The sequence below is a fragment of the Ammospiza nelsoni genome, chromosome 2 (genome assembly GCF_027579445.1).
Source record: "Ammospiza nelsoni isolate bAmmNel1 chromosome 2, bAmmNel1.pri, whole genome shotgun sequence".
NCBI classification, from domain to species: Eukaryota; Metazoa; Chordata; class Aves; order Passeriformes; family Passerellidae; genus Ammospiza; species Ammospiza nelsoni.
In genome coordinates, this window is record NC_080634.1 from 117,732,531 (window position 1) to 117,751,068 (window position 18,538).

Here is an 18,538-nt window from a genome sequence, read left to right on the forward strand (position 1 = left end):
TTCTATCCAGAAGTTCCAGACTGATCTTACTGGGATGAATTTGTTCTATAAACCAACACAACAGGTTCTGTGTCACCAGGCTGGAGTCTGCACTCACTCCCTCCTTAGGAAGGATGTTCCTGATGGGCTTCAACAGGAATTCTTCCACAGAGGATCTTCAGATATTTTTTCAGCTGTCCAGTATAAAGTTTAAGCACATGGGTGGTGTGATGAAAACAAGGATGGCAGAGTGATAAATCATGGAGGTGAAGTCACATTTCCAGGTGAGTCCAAGCCTTGTGGCATGCAGGCCCCTGCAGACACCACGGTACTTACAGGATGGAATCCTAAATCCTGGCACAGCAGCCATTGCCCAAGGAGCAATCAGGATGGAGAACCATCTACATTTACAATCTTTTAATGCAAAGAACTGAGGCTGAAAGGCTGAAAACTGCAATCCTGGCAGGGATGAACAGACCAGGAACCGAGAGAGAGGCCCAGGGATGTACCTGCACCTCCTGCACACGCCCAGCAGGGCTGGCAGCACTCCAGGGCTGGGTGCAGCAATTCCAGCTTCCACAACGGGTTGGAAAACATCTGAGGATTCAGAAGAGCCACAAGAGCTTTAAAGGATTTGAGGAGGTTCATCAAGTGAATATATTTTTTACGTGGAATAGTTTCAAACTGGAGCTGTTACTCCTGTTCTGCCAGGCTCTGGTGGCCACCAGCTGTAGCTCAGCAGTCCCAGAGCTGAAGGAGGAGCTGGGAATAACCTGGCTGAATCACTCCAGAGACACAGAAAACTCCTGGAAAACTTGGCAGGAAAATCAGCGTTTTCCCAACCAGGTCCTACTGCACCCCCAGCCAGGGATTGGTGATGCAGAGGGAGCTGGGCTGGGCTCGGGGGATGACACCAGGCCAGCCCCAAAATCCCATTCCACGGCCCCAAAACCAGCTCAGCGGGGATGGGGAGGAAGCTGCAGAGCACATCAGAACACTCAGACTGAGAGATGAGGAGTAAAGACCTCCAGCTACGAGCACAGTCCATGGGCATCGAGCAGAGCTGTGCTCACACATCAGTGACTTGCAGACCTCGCTGGTTTTCAATTAAAAACTCCAAATTAGCTGTTATGCCTCCAACTTTTACTTTCATATTTTTAAGTCTGTTTCAATGTATCTGATATTTACACATTATAGTATAATTATACCTACCATACCATGGCTTGGAGTAGGTTAATTGCATAGGAAGACTCACTACGTTTACATTTTTCTTCTTTTTTTTTTTTTCCTTAAATTACTCTTATTTTTTTTTCCTTTTTTTTTTTTTTTTTCCTTTTTAAAAAGCACAGTAAAGAGTCTGAGGACAAATTATTCAACTGTTTATCATACATAAGACTGCATGACTATAATACAAAGGGCTTGTCTTTTCATTTAACGTTACAATATACACAGCAAGTCCGGACTAGATCTTACAATCTGAACACAGGTATTTAACCTTTTCCATGCTGTTTATGTTTACAATGCACAGAAGTCCTGTAACCAAACTGTGTAGTAAAGCACACAAAACTGGACTGTAACATAACACAGTATGCAGAAGCACTGGATTTTATGATTTTTTTTTTGTTTTGTTTTTCTTCTTGATGTAGAGGTTATTTCTTTGAACTGCTTTAGGTTTGGTGGGGGTTTTTTGGCGCTTGCTAAGGGGTGGCGCGTGGTGTTACCCAGATTCCACATTACCCTTCTGTTCCTAGACAGCAGTAAGAACTGGATTCCTTTGATTTGATATTGCTAAACTCAGCATTCTTTTCTAAGGTGACAGCCTTCCAAATCCCATAAACTTCTCTGAATTACTGAGCTTCAAAAGAAAACCAAACAACAACAACAAAAAAATAAACGGGGAAAAAAAATCCGCTTTCATCCACGGGGTTGATGTGTCGGTATAAAATGAAATATTTGATTAGGAAAATCATGATTTACAAAAGAAAACCTAATCCCAAGGATTCATTCCCATTTACATGGTAGTCAGCTGCTGTGTTGCCACTGTGAGTATAAAAAATTCCACCTTTTTGACTGAAAAAACGACTTGGCCGCATGGAATTGACCATTTGCTGCTGAAATGAACTTTTCCAAGGGCTGACTGGCAGAGGTAGATCACTGCTTCTGTAAGAGAGGATGGGCAACACTGTTCATCTGGGATGGGCAAGCAAGAACTCACCTTCATTCCTTCACCAAGGTGTTTTTTCCTCATGCAGCTTTTTTTTTTTTTTTCTTTTCCCACAAAATAGAACTAAAAATAAAATCTCTTGGATGGGCCCATAAATTTTGCAACTGCCAAGCTGACTGTGTTATATTAAGGCAGCGTTACCCAAAAATTAGGCACCTGTTAAATACAGCCTGCTAACCTCAGGTCTCCCTTGAGGGTTTTGCTTTACTCAGCCTATTATTATTTTTTTTGGACCTGTTCATGCAATCAAGGTCTTTGCCTTCAAGTTTACAATTTTGTTAATAAGGAATACAAGAATCAACTGCTGGTTTCATAGCTTCTGGATCTAGTGTCCCTTTTAACCTTCAGAAGCCTGAACACATTGATAATGTAACAGATGTTATAGTCTCCAAGTAGATGTCAATCTATTATCTTCAGTACACAGATTGCTGTAAATGTATTGGCTATGAATTCAACAACAGTTCCAGTTTTGTTTAAGCAATAGTACAGCCATAATTTTTCAACTGACATTTAAAAATGGTCTAGTTACACCTTGTGTCAAAGTGCAGAACTGCTACATTATTGGTTACAGACATCTATGTGCTATAAAAACAGCTTTGGTACAATAAATTATCAAAAAAGAAAATAAATTTTTGTAAAATTCACAGCATAATTGTGAGGCAAAAAAGCAGTCACATAAAATTCTGCATTTTTTTTTTTTTAAAAATGTTCAGGATGAACAGAAGACGTCTTTGTGCAGAAGTAATGGTGGAGAAAACCACGTGCCGAGAAAAAAGCAAAAGAAAAAAGTAAAAAGCAGGAAGGGACACAGTTGTAGCTATTTCCATCAAACGCAAACCACTACTCCTGTGACCTTCAACCAATAAGGAAGTCAACTTTATGACACACGCAAAGTGACCTTGCAATACCTTACAATAAGTGGGTCACAAAAGTCTATTTTTTTAAAAGAAAGGCCTCTTGAATTACCCATTCTCTGTGTTTTCAGCATTAAGGACTGTCTGCAAAAGCATGTCCAAAAGTGATTGCATCTGAAATGGTAGGCTCTTCTAACTTAAGAGTCCAAATCCATAAGGCCAAAGGTTATCCCAAAGACCACCACTTAGACCTCCCCAGGACTGGCCAGGACCGACCCGTTGATTGCTTCTCAGTGCACCTCAGTTATGAAACCAGTCAGATTTCCATCCTAACTGCCCGTGGGCTCCCAAAGGTGGCACCCACAGAATTCCCATCACAATTGCTGCTTTGATCCTCAGTAGATTCAGAAAAGGAGAGTTCTGCTCACCGCCACTTCGCATGCTCAATGTGCCTCACAAACTCCGTCACAACCGTCCCTTTTTACAGCTGAAGAATAATATATTTGTGTAATCTGAAGGTCCCTCTTTCTTACAGTACTGCATTTCTGTGCCCATGGTTGTTTGGGGAACTAAAAAAAATATATATATTACTCACTCCCCCTCCCACCCAAAAAACTTCAAAGGGCCTTTTTTTAGAAATCATGTGCAATGCCTTTAAAAAGAAACTAGTTTGCAACTATGACTAACATTTGAACAATAACCCCTGTCGAATGAGAGCAAAAATAAAATTTAAAATTAAAATTAAAGTTAAAATTAAAATTAAAAAAATCAAAACCCCTCCCCAAAAAAACCAAACTATGACTAGGTTGTGGCAAGTTAAAATGGGGGAAGCGAAAGGTGAACACCACTAAGCTATCCGTTAAGGTGGGTCCAGACATGGCTCTTAAAAAAAAAACCAACCAAAAAAACCTCCCCCCAGCAAAAAACCAACAAAACAAAGAACTTCATTGTCCCTTTGCAATCTTTTCAAGTTTAAAAAAATAGTCAACTTTGCCCTCCTGTAGCGGTTCAGTGAGTTTATCTCCTTCTGATTCAAGCAGCTTTGCACTTTGTTTTTTTTTTTTTTTTTTGGAAAAACACCACTTCTATAAAAACACACAAGAAACAAACTTAGTTTCAGTTTAGTCACGAGCTAGCCACAGGACTTTGCTGAACACAAACTCCTGTCATGGGAGACTCTTCTCTATCAATGCCTTGCCTCATGGCAAGGTGTCCTTCAGTCATGTAATGAGCAGGACCTGTATTAGCAGAAAACTGGTACGTGGGATGTCCAGCTATGCCAGTTTCTTGGCGCGGATTAGAGTAGACTGTTAAATTCATGTCCATAGCTCCGTTCTGTCCAAAGTCCAAGGTGTTAGCAGCCACTGGGCGGTTCTGATAGGCCTGATTGCCTTGGTTACCAGTAGAGGAGGAAGATGTAGAGGAAGAAGTAGTTGAGGAAGACAGGGATGTCATGGAGTGGTGACTGTGGCCCACCTCCATAGAATCCTGGGTGGAGGAGCTGTTTGTTGGAGAATTGTAGACTCTCGGCCTGGTCCGGCTGCCCAAGGCTTGCTGTCCATGGTGGTGGTGGTGGTGGTGGTGATGGTGGTGGTGGTGGGAGCTGTTGCCGTGGTGATGGTGTAATGCGTTCTGTTGCTGAGGGTTGACATGGAAGGTGGTTTCCTGAACCGGGTGGTTCTCCACGGTGACCTGGGTGGGAGCTTCGGTGGCTGTCCAACCGATGGGAGGGGGAAACTGCTGCCGAACCTGCAGAATGCCAAAGACAACGCTGACTCACAGCTGTCCTTCCACCCAAGCACAGAATCATAACGGCTGGGACAGACCATCCAACCATCCAAAACCATTCAGTTATCCAACACCATCCAACCATCCAAAACCATTCAGTTATCCAACACCATCCAACCATCCAAAACCATTCAGTCATCCAACACCATCCAACCATCCAAAACCATTCAGTCATCCAAGACCATCCAACCATCCAAAACCATTCAGTCATCCAAGACCATCCAACCATCCAACACCATCCAACCATCCAAAACCATTCAGTCATCCAAGACCATCCAACCATCCAACACCATCCAATCATCCAACACCATTCAGTCATCCAACACCATCCAACCATCCAAAACTATCCAACCATCCAACACCATCCAACCATCCAAAACTATCCAACCATCCAACACCATCCAACCATCCAACACCATCCAACCATCCAAAACTATCCAACCATCCAACACCATCCAACCATCCAACACCATCCAACCATCCAAAACTATCCAACCATCCAAGACCATCCAACCATCCAACACCATCCAAAACCATCCAACCATCCAAGACCATCCAATCATGCAAGACCATCCAACCATCCAAGAGCATCCAATTATCCAAGATCATCCAACCATCCAAGACCATCCAAGACCATCCAACCTCCGACCACCTTGTCAACTGAGTGTCACATCCAGTCAGTTCTTGAACAACACATGAGAGATTAAGTTATTCATATTTATGCCAAATTTCAAAATGTTAACCGAGCCTTGAAGTTGCACGATTATTCTAGAAATGTAGGCATGCCCTTAAAATTAATTTCCAAGACTTTTCTATTTTGAACAATAGATGAGAGATTAAGTTATCATATTTATGCCAATTTTTTAAAATGTTAACCAAGCCTTGAAGCTGCAGGATTATTCTAGAAATGCAGGCAAGGTACTTAAGAATAATTTCCAATACTTTTCTATCTTGAACAATATATGAGAGATTATTTATGCCAATTTTCAAAAAATTTTAACCAAGCCGTGAAGCTGCAGGATTATTCTAGAAATTCAGGTATGTACTTAAGATTAATTTCCAATATTTTCTATTTTGAACAACACATGAGAGATTAAGTTATTCATATTTATGCCAATTTTTAAAATCTTAACCAAGCCTTGAAGCTGCACAATTATTCTAGAAATTCAAGCATGCCCCTAAAATTAAATTTCCAATACTTTTGTATCTTGAACAACACACAAGAGATTAAGTTATCATATTTATGCCAATTTTTGAAAACATCAACCAAGCCTTGAAACTGCATGATTATTCTAGAAATGCAGGCAATGTACTTAAGAATAATTTCCAATACTTTTCTATCTCAAACAACACATGAGAGATTAAGTTATTCATATTTATGTCAATTTTTTAAAATCTTAACCAAGCTTTGCAGTAGCACAATTATTCTAGAATTTCAGGCATGCCCTTAAAAATAATTTCCAACATTTTTCTATCTTGAACAATATATGACAGATTATTTCTATTTATGCCAATTTTTAAAAAATGTTAACCAAGCCTTGCAGTTGGACAATTATTCTAGAATTTCAGGGATGCCCTTAAAAATAATTTCTAATACCTTTCTATCTTGAACAACATGTGAGAGATTAAGTTACTGTATTTATGCCATTTTTTTTAAATCTTAACCAAGCCTTGAAGATGCAGGATTATTCTAGAAATGCAGCCACGTACTTAAGAATAATTTCCAATACCTTTCTACATATACCTTATGGAAAATGAATGCACATCCTGAATGTTATTTTCAAACACTTAAAGGAAGTCTGATAAGTGACTTTGGTGTCAAAATTATAGGAGCAGCTTTACGTTATAGTAATAATAACAGCATTTGTATAACACTTAGTAAAATAAAGCCCTGACCTCTGGCTCGGGAGCCTGGAGAGAATAAGCAAAGCAAATGAAATTAAAATGTTGTAGCTCATACCCTGCAAGGTGCCAACAGCATTAGAGGAACCACTGGAACAACACAGCTGATTAAAGGCTACTAAAAAAGCAGTTTTTGGCTACACAGCAATGAATGATCTGCACTGGGGAGAATCTATGGTTTTGTGTGCCCTGCATTACCTGTGGGCTGTGTGTCTCACAGTCCATGGCCTGCACAGCAGCAGTGAAGTGCCCACCGCTGTGTCGATGCTGGTGCGTGGGGTCCGACCGCGCCCTTCCGCTGTTGCTCGTGCCAGAAGATCCACCTGGAAAACCCCAACGTGCTCAGTGACCAAAGGGACACAGAATTTACAGCTATCAAACAATGGCAGCATGGAAGGTTTACAAAGTGCTTCAAGGGAAAAGTATAAGATCAATGTTAATCACTCACATTTTTGCTCATCTAGTTGGGTTTTTGGGGGTTTTCTGTTTACCTGTTCCAGCTGATTAAAATAATTGTATAGCGATCATGACTGGTATTTTTTTGACAGTATGGAAAAAAATTGACATTTCAGAGAATCATGGAATATTCTGAGTTGGAAGAGACCCACAAGGATCATCCAGACTCCCAACAATCCCACCTGGGCACCCCTGGCAGTGCTACCAAAGGCTCCTGAAGCTCTGGCAGCCTCAGGGCCGTGCCCATTCCCTGGTGAGCCTGTTCAGCGCCCAACAAACCTGTTGATGACCAAAACCCACCTGAGCTCGAAGATGTACTAGAGGTGGTTCCTGAAGACTGTGACTGCTCCATGGCAGGACTCGTGGACACGCTGTTACTCGTGTTGGTACCTTCGTCCGCCGTCTTCTTGAAGAAACTGTGCTGCAGGGCGTAGTAGGGCTGGATTCGTGTCTTGGGGTCATAGTCAAGCATCCTTAAGATGAGGTCTTTGAACTTCAAGTAGTCAGCTACAGTATGACCTGACTCCCCAGCACGGCGCCCGCCTGGCCCTCCTGTCTCGACTCCCAGGATATTGTGGAGTTTGCGAGTTGCCGGTGGTTTGTATTCCTGTGGGGAGGGAGGAATGGCTGGCAATCAGTGTGTGAAGCACAGATTCTGTACAAAAACTCAAATCAAACCAGAAAACTGTTCAACACAACTGGAAATGTTATTTGATTGGCAAGACAGAACAAAATCAACAAGAAAACTGCATTTTCAGTAGGATGACGCAAAACAAACAACTCAGCTGCGTTTTCAGTAAGACAACGCAAAACGAAGTAACAACTCACCATTTTATATGTTTTTTAATATATTTATTATTAATCTAATTGTTTTACCTACCCTTTTTCCATCTTTGGTCTTCTTCAAGTTCCAAGTGCTATCTGGCAACTTCTCAAAGAACTTTCTTGCTTTGGGTGCTTGGTCGAGGATGTGGGTTGGTGGAATCCCCAAAACTTCCACTATTTTATTCATCTGATCCACCTGTCCCAAATAAAATGGGTTGGTGAAGGACAAGTGACAGCCAGCCCAGCTGTGGCACAAATGTCAGCTATTCACACAAGTTCTAAGCTAATTAATTTAAGAAAAATTTAATATGGACAAAACAAATTAAGGAGTAAGAGGGAGACACAGAAAATGATGAATAGATAATTTTGTGTCCTGACAAAAGTTGTGTTATTGATCAGAATTACCAGATTTTCCTAATTTATGCATTCTAATTAAACAGATGAAAATCATGATGGGGGTTAACAATAAAACCCCCAATTCCTGGGAGATAACTCACCTCATTTGCCCCACTAAAGAGAGGCTCTCCAGTGTGCATCTCGACTAAAATACACCCAAGGGACCACATGTCAATAGCAAGGTCATAAGGCATTCCCAGTAGCACCTCTGGTGATCGATAAAAACGACTCTGGATATATTGGTATATCTGCAAGAAAAGCATCTCCAAGTCACCATCACACACAGCACCCCAAGGGACTGAAAATCCCAAGAGACAAAACACAGCTGCCATGAAATCCCATTCTGGTGCAGGGAAAGAGGAGGTATCAGGGATAATAAAATATATACATGTATAACATTAATAAAAGTATCTAATTGTTAATTTCCACAAAAAGAGCAGAAAGTTCAGCTTGAGTCATGTCATGTTTTTGTAATTGTGATTCTTAATATTTCAAAATTATCTTATTAGTGATAAATAATTGATTTGGATAAACAATTCAGATATGATTTCACCTGGTCTGTTCCTTCAGCCCTTCCTTTTAGTTTATAACAAAAAGTTTTTTTATTAATCTAAATCTCTGTCTCATTGCTGCTTTCAATCCAATATTCCATATTCTGATCCACTACTCCTAAATTTATCCTGGGAAAAGGCAATGGGGTGCTGCTGACCAGAGCCAGCTCCTCAAGAGACAATTGGGGCACTTTTGGTGACCTCAGTCCATGAATTCCTGAATTCTTTTCCTACAGATCCAAGCTGCACTGTCATAATCATAAACAGGGGACACGCTAAAGGAATGCTCAGGGAAAGAGGAATATAAATGGAATAAGATACTCTTTTATTATTATCTTATTTATACTTAATTTTTTGTTTTATTTATTAGCACTGCAGATTTCTACCAACAAGTGCTGGTGCATTCTCCACTGAGAGCCAAGGAGAAATAAAAAACCATGGAAAATTTAAAATATGGTGGATTTTTATCTACTGGGACACTGAAGGAAGTGGTGGATTGTCAAATTGTTCAAAATAAGGTGTGGATGTGACACTTTTGGACTTGGTTTACTGGTGAACGTGGTGCAGCTGCTTCATGGTTGAACTTGATCTTAAAGATCTTTTCCAGCCTTGACAATTCTGGGATTTTGAGCTCTTGTGGACTGTGGATCTCTATTTAAAATTGAGTTATTATTTTAAAACTGTTGTATTTGCATTTCCCCCAGATGAAGGGAGGAATGATGAATCTGACTCCATGTTCTCAGAAGGCTAATTTATTACTTTATGATATTATATTATACTAAAGAATGCTAAACCATACTAAAGAATACAGAAAGGATGCAGACAGAAGGCTGAAAAGATAATAATGAAAACTCCTGATTCTCTCCAGTCTTGGCACAGCTTGGCACTGATTGGCCAATGAGTTAAAATAATTTACATTAATCCAGTGAAAGAATCACCTGTGGTAAACAATCTCTCAAGTATTCTTTAATATATTGTATTAAAGGATGCTATACGAAACTATACTAAAGAATACAAAAAGAATAGTTACTGAATGCTAAAAAGATAATAATGAAAAATTTGTGACTCTCTCCAGAGTCCTGGTACCACTTGGCACTGATTGGCCAATGAGTGAAAATAATTTACATTAAACTAATGAAACAATCACCTGTGGGTAAACAATCTCCAAACACATTCCAAAGGAGCAAAGCTCAGGAGAAGCAAATGAGATAAGAATTGTTTTCCTTTTTCTCTGAGGCTTCTCAGCTTCCCAGGAGAAAAATCCCAAGCAAAGAGATTTTTCAGAGAATGTGAATGCCACATAAAACCATCATGAATGGAGCTCAATGAGCTAGATGCGTATCACAACATAAAAATCCTGCATTTTTCACCAGCACAAACAGAATTCTCACCGATTTCCCCCCAAACTCACCCTCTGCCCAAGCTGACACGAACTGCCAAAATCCACGATCTTGATGGCGCTCCTTTTGGGGTTGCAGAGCAGGATGTTCTCTGGTTTTAGGTCACAGTGAATGATGCTGAGCTCGGGGGTGGCCAGGAAGAGCAGGGCCGTGCACATCTGCTGCGCGAACTTGCGCGTCAGGTTGAGCGACACGCCGCGGAAGTTGGTGTTCCTCAGCAGGTCGTACAGGTTGTAGGACAGCATCTCAAACACCAAGCACAGGTGGTTCCTGAACATGAAGTGACGCTTCAAATGCACTGGGGAAAAGGAGGAAACGGCATTAATGCACTCTGGGAATGAGGGGTTGTTACAACACAGCGTGGAGGAAGGAGGAGCGTCAATAAAATAACAGAGCGTCGTTTTTCTTCCCTGGGTCTGTGGTGTTCACAAAATGTTTCTGCCAAGGAGGCAGAAATTTCTGTCCTATTGGAAAATAACTCCCAATATTACCAGTTGGATTGTGCCTGGGCCAGTCTGACCCTCGCTGCTGGGCCAAAGGCAGCAACTGCGGTGTATCACCCCAGAGATACCTTGGCCTGCTGGGGATTGCAGCTGGGCACTGAACAAGTCCAGGCTTGTTAGGAACTCCGTTTACCTCAGGAGGAATGGCTTCAGGCGATGGTGAAGAGAAAAAGGATGGATTCTGCTGGAGGGTTTAATGTCCAGTGGTTTATTCCATGGTTACAGAGGTCTGAACGTGAGCAACTGCTCCAACAGAATCCGGCCACATGGTCTCATTCACCTTTTAAGCTCAGGGACAGGGGGAGGGGAGGTACAGGTGAGCCACCAACCAGGTGAGAGTGGCAGGGTCTCAGGGGAAGATGACACCCAGACAGGCCAATGACCCCCAGGCCTGAGGGGCATCCTTTGAACTTGACCAACCACACGAGCCTTGCTGGAATGTTAAACCTGATTGACAGGACTCACTCAGCATGGGGGCAAGGGGCAAGGGAGAGAGGTATAGGCACACCTGGGGAAGTGACCTGGAAGTCCAAAATGGGACATTACAGCACACCACAACACTGTCCTGAAGGACAAGAGGGCATTTCCACATTCTCAGGTGCACCTCAGTAAAACTGCAAAATCTTGTGAAATCTTTTCAATGCTTTAATCAATGAGTAGGAAGCTGGGCACTGAGTAAATAAGAGCACTGGGTTTTTTTCTGGTTTCGTGGTGTTTGAAAAATATTTCAGCCATGCCTGGGGTACAGAGGGGCATTTTACACATCCTGGGGTGCAAAAACTTGTGAAATCTTTTAAATGCTTTAATTAATGTACAGAAAGCTGAGCACTGAGTAAAACAAGAACATCAGGTTTTTTCCTGGTTCTGTGGTGTTTATAAAATATTTCTGCCAAGGAGGCAGAAATTTCTGTCTTGGAGGGCAAGAGGGCATTTCCACATCCTCAGGTGCACCTCAGTAAAACTGGAAAATCTTGTGGAATCTTTTAAATGCTTTAATCAATGTGTAGGAACTGAGTAAATAAAGAGCATTGGGTTTTTCCTGGTTCTGTGGTGTTTATAAAATGTTTCTGCCAATTTCTGCAATGCCTGGGGTACAGAGGGACATTTTATACACCCCTGGGTGCAAAAACTTGTGAAATCTTTTACATGTTTTAGTCAATGTATACAAAGCTGGGGACTGAGTAAAATAAGAACATCAGTTTTTTTCCCTGGTTCTGTGTTATCTACAAAATATTTCTGCCACGCTTGGAGGACAAGAGAACATTTCCACATTCTCAGGTGCACCTCAATAACACTGGAAAAACTTATGAGAACTTTTAAATTATTCTAATCAATGTGTAAGAAGCTGAGCGCTGGGTAAAACAAGAACATCAGGTTTTTTCCTGGTTCTGTGGTGTTTCTAAGGAGGTACAGAGGGGCATTTTACACATCCTTGGGTGCAAAAACTTGGGAAATCTTTTAAATGCTTTAATTAATGTACAGAAAGCTGAGCACTGAGTGAAACAAGAACATCAGGTTTTTTCCTGGTTCTGTGGTGTTTATAAAATATTTCTGCCAAGGAGGCAGAAATTTCTGTCTTGGAGGGCAAGAGGGCATTTCCACATCCTCAGGTGCACCTCAGCAAAACTGGAAAATCTTGTGAAATCTTTTAAATGTTTTAATCAATGTGTAGGAAGCTGAGTGCTGAGTAAAATAACATCAGGGTTTTTTCCTGGTTCTGTGGTGTTCACAAAATATTTCTGCCATGCCTGGGGTACAGAGGAGCATTTTACACATCCTTGGGTGCAAAAACTTGTGAAATCTTTTAAATGTAGGAAGCTGAGCACTGAGTCAAACAAGAGCATTGGGGTTTTTCCTGATTCCATGGTTTTTACAAAGTATTTCTGCCATGCTTGGAGGACAAGAGGACATTTTCACATCCTCAGGTGCACCTCAGTAAAATTGGAAAATCTGGTGAAATCTTTTAAAAAGCATCTTTTAAGTTTATTGAAAGTTTAATCATCTTATTTAGGCATTTTATTTAAGTTAAAAGCATCTTTTAAGTTTATTTAAAAGCATCTTTTAAATGCTTTAATCAATCTGTAGAAAGCTGGGCACTGAGTAAAATAAAGGCATTGGGTTTTTTCCTGGTTCTGTGTTATTTACAAAATATTTCTGCCATGTTTGGAGGACAAGAGGGCATTTTCACATCCATGGGTGCACCTCAGTAAAGCTGAATTAACCAAAAACTTGTGAAAGGATTATTGTCAAAGTAACTTATCACTCTCTTACATATACAGAGGAAATATTTAATTGTGAGAAGAATTTAAAATACACAATGACATCACTGCAATTTATAAGCTGATTACTTCAATTAATAAAACTGATCAATAATCCCAAGGAATTGTATCAATTTCCTTTCAGTTTATGAAAGGAACCAATCCAAGACTTTTTTTTTATTAAATAAATTGAAATATTCATCACATTCCTCTGTTCAGAGGCCAGCAGGGTTTGCCACTGTCAAACCTTCAGGTTGCCACAAGAAAACTGAAATAGGAAAAACATTTCAGGGAAAAAGCAACACGCTCCCCTTTCTGGGATAATAAAATCTTGAATATGAGCACCATGAGAATTCAGACTTTTAATTAAGGTGGATTTTTGGTCAGCTTGGTGCCCATGGATTTGTCTTCTCCATTCTCCCACAGCAGCTCCTTCTGTGTCCTTTACAACTCACCTGAGATGGAACATTTTGCTCCCACCCTGGTGCCATTTCCTGCCACACATCCTTGTCCAAATCCCTGTTCTCTGACCTTTGGAATTCTCCTCCCACCATTCCATGTCCTGCTGGGCCTCCTTCACTTGGTTCCAGCTCCTCCCCAGAGTTCCTGAGCTTGCTGGACCCACCAGCTTGGCAGGAACCACCAAATATCATCACAAATATTCCAAAACAGATCTGGCAATCAGCTGGAAGCAGCCTGAGCTCCACAGCAAGATCCAAACCGTTCATAATGCAATAAAAATGAGGAGTAATTAATCCCATACCTATGTAGTATTTCATCTCAGTGTCATGTTTGTTCATCAGCTCGAGCAGCCTCACTTCAATCTGGGCCTGATTTAGGAAAGCCTTCTTGTTTTTGATGATTTTGATGGCCACCCACTCCTGCTCCACTCGGTCATAAGCCTTCACAACCTGCAAGTGAAAAATCCATCAGGAAAATCCGACTTCCAAACCCATCCAAACTCCCTTGTTCACCTTTCTGAATTCAGAATTCTTCTTTTTAATCTTATTTGTTCTGATGATACAATAAAGCTACAACTCATTTGATGTTTATTGCAGTGATGTCACTTTATATGCAAATAAAATTATCTAAACCAATACTGTAAAAGGACTGGTAAATCTGAGAAAAACTAAAACCAACAAAATAAAATCTCCATCCTGATCCAGCTGTCATTGTTAAAGCAGCTTCAAATCCAAATATTTCCCTCAAATTCCCGAATTCTGACTGAGAGAAGGTGTTGGCTGCAACTTTAGCTGCAACCAGACAAAACAAATGCTGCTAATGACATTTATAGGAGGTAAGATCCAGCACTAACTATTGTTTTAAGTTAAAAACCCAATTCAAGCTAAAAACCTAACTCAAACTAAAACCAAAGTAAAAATGTAACTCAAACTAAAAACAAACTCAAGTCAAAAATGTCACAGATGGCAAAAGGTGGAGGATTTCTCATTGTAAAATGCAACACACACTGAAATTGAATTAAATGTTTTCTGTAGTAACATGAAATAGCACAAGATCTGAGTGTCTGAACAGGCACTCAGGATAACAGGAGTGAGAAAAAAGAGTTTTAATTTCAAAATAAAGCAGAAATAACACTCCAAATGAACCACACCTGTGATCCACAGTAATGATAAGAACACCTAAGGAGCCTTTACCTGTCCAAAGGATCCTTTGCCTATCAAGGAGTCGATCTCATAGCGGTCCATCCACTTCTCCCCATTTTTCACAATGTAGTCGTAGTTGTCATCATCATAACCATCATTGTAAACTTTCCTCTCCTTTTTGTGACTGGAATCATCTCCCTGGCCCTGCTGATGCCGCCGTTTTTTTTTTGCATAGTAAACCTGGAGGGGAAAAGGAACTTCCTTAAGAGCCTTGCTTAGAACTGCAGCTCAAGAAAAGAGGAAAATCAACTTTTCTTCAGCATCCTGTGCTTTGAAAGTGGAATTTCTACAAGTGAAAACCAAGCAGGCCTCTCCTCCTATTGCTGTGGTTGAGTCAGGTCATAATTCCAAAGGAAAGTCTTGAATAATTGAAAAACTGGGAAAGCAGAGCTGAAGAAATGTACTGACACTAATAAATAATAATAATAACTCTGATAAATGTACTAACACTAACAAATAATAATAATAATAACTCTGATAAATGTTCTAACACTAATAAATAGTAACAATAACACTCATAAACATGGTAATACTGATATGGAGTTCATGGGTGCCAAAGGAACAGAAACACCCCAGCACAATGTGCACACAGTAAAATTCAAAATGTTAACTAGCCTGGAAAGAAGAATTACCATTGATATTCCCACAAAACTGGGAAAGAATTCCAAGAAGTCATTAATCACCATAAAAATATCTTCACAATCCCTTTAATTGTCAAAAATTTCAAACTAACTGATGCTTTCCTGTGTTAACCCGAACAACTTTATATTTTCCATTTGTCTATAATATTTCATTCAATAATTAAGAAAAAACACTTCAGCATTTTCCTTATAAGCTAATCACCATAAAAGTATCTTCACAATCCCTTTAACTACCAAAAATTTCAAACTAGCTGATGCTTTCCTGTATAAACCTGAGCAACTTTGTATTTTCCATTTCTCTATAATATTTCATTCAATAATTAAGGGAAAACACTTCAGTATTTTCATTCTAAGCTCTTAGAAACATTAATAAAGTTTTATTGAGCTCAAAGTGTGCTTGTGCCATTCATTGAGCTCCTTGTCCTGCAAGCTCAACATTTGTTTATAAAACAACAGAAAATAAATCCCAGGATAAAAGATTTCCTGTGTGCTGGACAGAAAGCAGGACTGTGACAGCCATGACCTCAAACAGGACGTGAACAACTGAGAGAAAACCTGATTTTTTGGATCTCTTGATGAGATTATTTGTAAAAAATCCATTTAAATCACGTGTTGTAACAAACATCAGTGCAGTGAAGGCAGCTGCAGCCATTACCTCATTAATATGCTTGTAAGTTTTGATCAAATCTACAGAGAGTTTCCTCAGTGGAGCAGTGGCTGGATCACGAAAAGTTTGGGGCATCCGCCTCTGGAATGGGAATATGACAGAAATTAGAATAAAAATAGGAATTTAATGGTATAGTTACTGCATCAAACTGTGAAATTCCTCACAAAAATGAGCTATTTAAATGCAACAGGTTTTTTTTAAACTAACAATAAGAAAAATCCTACACCCAGTTTAGTTGCTTTTTGATATATTCATAATTTTTAATGTATTAAGAATTTTTCAATAAGGGTAAATTCCAAGATTCCGACCTCTCCTGCCACTACACCCAAAAAGTTTAATCCAAATCTCCTTTGACCACAAAGATTCTCCTCCATCACTCCTCCCCCTCAGGACTGACACATGAACTGTCACCACATTTAAGGTACACACATATTTAAGTTCACAGGAACTGCTGGAGAACTGGGCCAGCTCATCACATTCAACTGCATTAAATTCCAAATAAATATTGGAATAAAATAAAACCAAAATCCAGGACTACCAAGAGACAAACCATCTCCAAAAGCTGTGCCCAGCACTGCTGGACAAGCTCTGGGAATTCTGTCCCACCCAGCCGGAGTCTGATGGGGACTCTGGAGAGTGGCTGATCCCTCAGCCTGCCCCTCTCTCCATCCCAGAGCACAGGGCACAGAGCTGGGTCCAGGTGGCTCTGGAATGTCCCCAGGAGGTGCCCCCAGAGCCCCTCTGGGCTCTGCTCAGGGCTGGGCACTGCCCAGGGCAGAAGTTGTGCCTCCTGTGAGGGGAATTGCTGGGCTCAGGCCCTGCCCGTGGCTCTGGGGCCATTGCTGGGCCTGGAGCAGAGCCTGGGCCTGCTCTGAGCTCTGCACACAGGGACAGACACAGGGACAGACACAGGGACAGCCAGGGACAGACAGGGACAGACACAGGGACAGACACAGGGACAGCCAGGGACAGACACAAGGACAGACACAGGGACAGATACAGGGACAGACACAGGGACAGACACAGGGACAGCCACAGGGACAGACAGGGAGAGACACAGGGACAGACACAGGGACAGACACAGGGGCAGGCAGAGACAGACATAGGGACAGACACAGGGACAGACACAGGGACAGCCAAGGACAGACACAGGGACAGACACAGGGACAGCCACAGGGACAGCCAAGGACAGACACAGGGACAGACACAGGGACAGACACAGGGACAGCCACAGGGACAGCCAAGGACAGACACAGGGACAGACACAGGGACAGACACAGAGACAGACACAGGGACAGACACAGGGACAGCCACAGGGACAGCCAAGGACAGACACAGGGACAGACACAGGGACAGACACAGAGACAGACACAGGGACAGACACAGGGCCAGGCAGGCCCAGGCAGGGCTGAGGCCCCTCTCTCTCCCTGGGGCTCCTCTCCAGGCTGAGCAGCCCCAGCTCCCTCAGCCTTTCCTGGGCACGGAGCCGCTCCAGGCCCTTGCTCAGCTCCAGGAGCTCCTGGCCCTGCTGTGCTGAGGAGCCAGAGCTGGGCACAGCAGCCAGAGGTGCCCCCAGGGCTGGGCACAGGGGCAGGGTCAGCCCTGACCTGCTGGCAGTGCCCATCCCAATGCACCCCAGGACACTCTCCTGGTCCAGGGACAGCTCGGTGTCCCCAGGTCCTTCCCCAGCAGGGCACGCCCAGCCTGGGCTTGGTCCCCTCAGGGTGCAGGACAAAAGCCCAGTGTGAGTTTAAGCAACTCCAGCAGAGAAAAGCCTGTTCTGTGCATGTTTTCCATGAGAATTATTGAACTAATAAATGAGTTATTAAATAGAGATGTCTAAAGAAGGCCTGGAGGTGGCACTCAGAGCTCTGGGCTGGGCACAGAGCACAGCTGGGATTCATCCTGGAGACCTTTCCCAACCTAAATGATCCTGGAGTTCAGTGATAGCAACTTGAAAAAGCAGAGTTCACCTCCTGTGACTGAGGAGAGTTTGCCATTGCCAAGTCTACCTTCTAGTTTTTATACAATAACTTAATACTTATAACAGTTGCTATACAAATAACTACTTTTCCCTCTATGACAAAATAAAAAGAATCACATCAAAGTGACTCAAAAAAGGTCTCACAGAAAGAAATTATAGAGAGTTTGTGCTTCTGAAACTGGACATGCACTGAGGTACCAGAGGGACCACCCTAGAAAGCCAAACTCCCCTTCTCCTCCTGTGTGGGCAGGGGAAAAACCATTAATTTTATTTTATTACAAGTACAAGCGCTTTGTAAACATCAGGAAACTGTTTGAAAGTTTCCTAAACAAACCATCAGACATTTACAAAACATTTTTGTTTCTTCCTTTCATCTGGCAAACAAATGTGGCCCATGAAATAAACCCCACCTCAAGGGGATCTTTAGGATCTCTCCCTCAGCACTG

The 18,538-nt window shown here is 41.7% G+C and overlaps 1 protein-coding gene across 4 annotated transcripts in view; it reads right to left on the bottom strand.

Annotated features, from left to right (window-relative positions):
• Positions 1-1,244: 1,244 nt before the first annotated feature.
• The window catches only part of DYRK1A (dual specificity tyrosine phosphorylation regulated kinase 1A), a 90,672-nt gene continuing 73,378 nt past the window's right edge, over positions 1,245-18,538 (bottom strand). For all 4 annotated transcript variants that reach the window (XM_059493275.1, XM_059493272.1, XM_059493274.1 and 1 more), the window contains 9 exons: positions 16,097-16,189; positions 14,792-14,980; positions 13,900-14,047; positions 10,387-10,673; positions 8,526-8,672; positions 8,084-8,224; positions 7,504-7,810; positions 6,946-7,070; positions 1,245-4,806 (listed from right to left, as the gene is read on the bottom strand). In XM_059493275.1, coding sequence (XP_059349258.1) covers positions 4,183-4,806; positions 6,946-7,070; positions 7,504-7,810; positions 8,084-8,224; positions 8,526-8,672; positions 10,387-10,673; positions 13,900-14,047; positions 14,792-14,980; positions 16,097-16,189 — 2,061 coding nt within the window. In that variant the 3' untranslated portion in view covers positions 1,245-4,182. The remainder of the gene's footprint in view (positions 4,807-6,945; positions 7,071-7,503; positions 7,811-8,083; positions 8,225-8,525; positions 8,673-10,386; positions 10,674-13,899; positions 14,048-14,791; positions 14,981-16,096; positions 16,190-18,538) is intronic.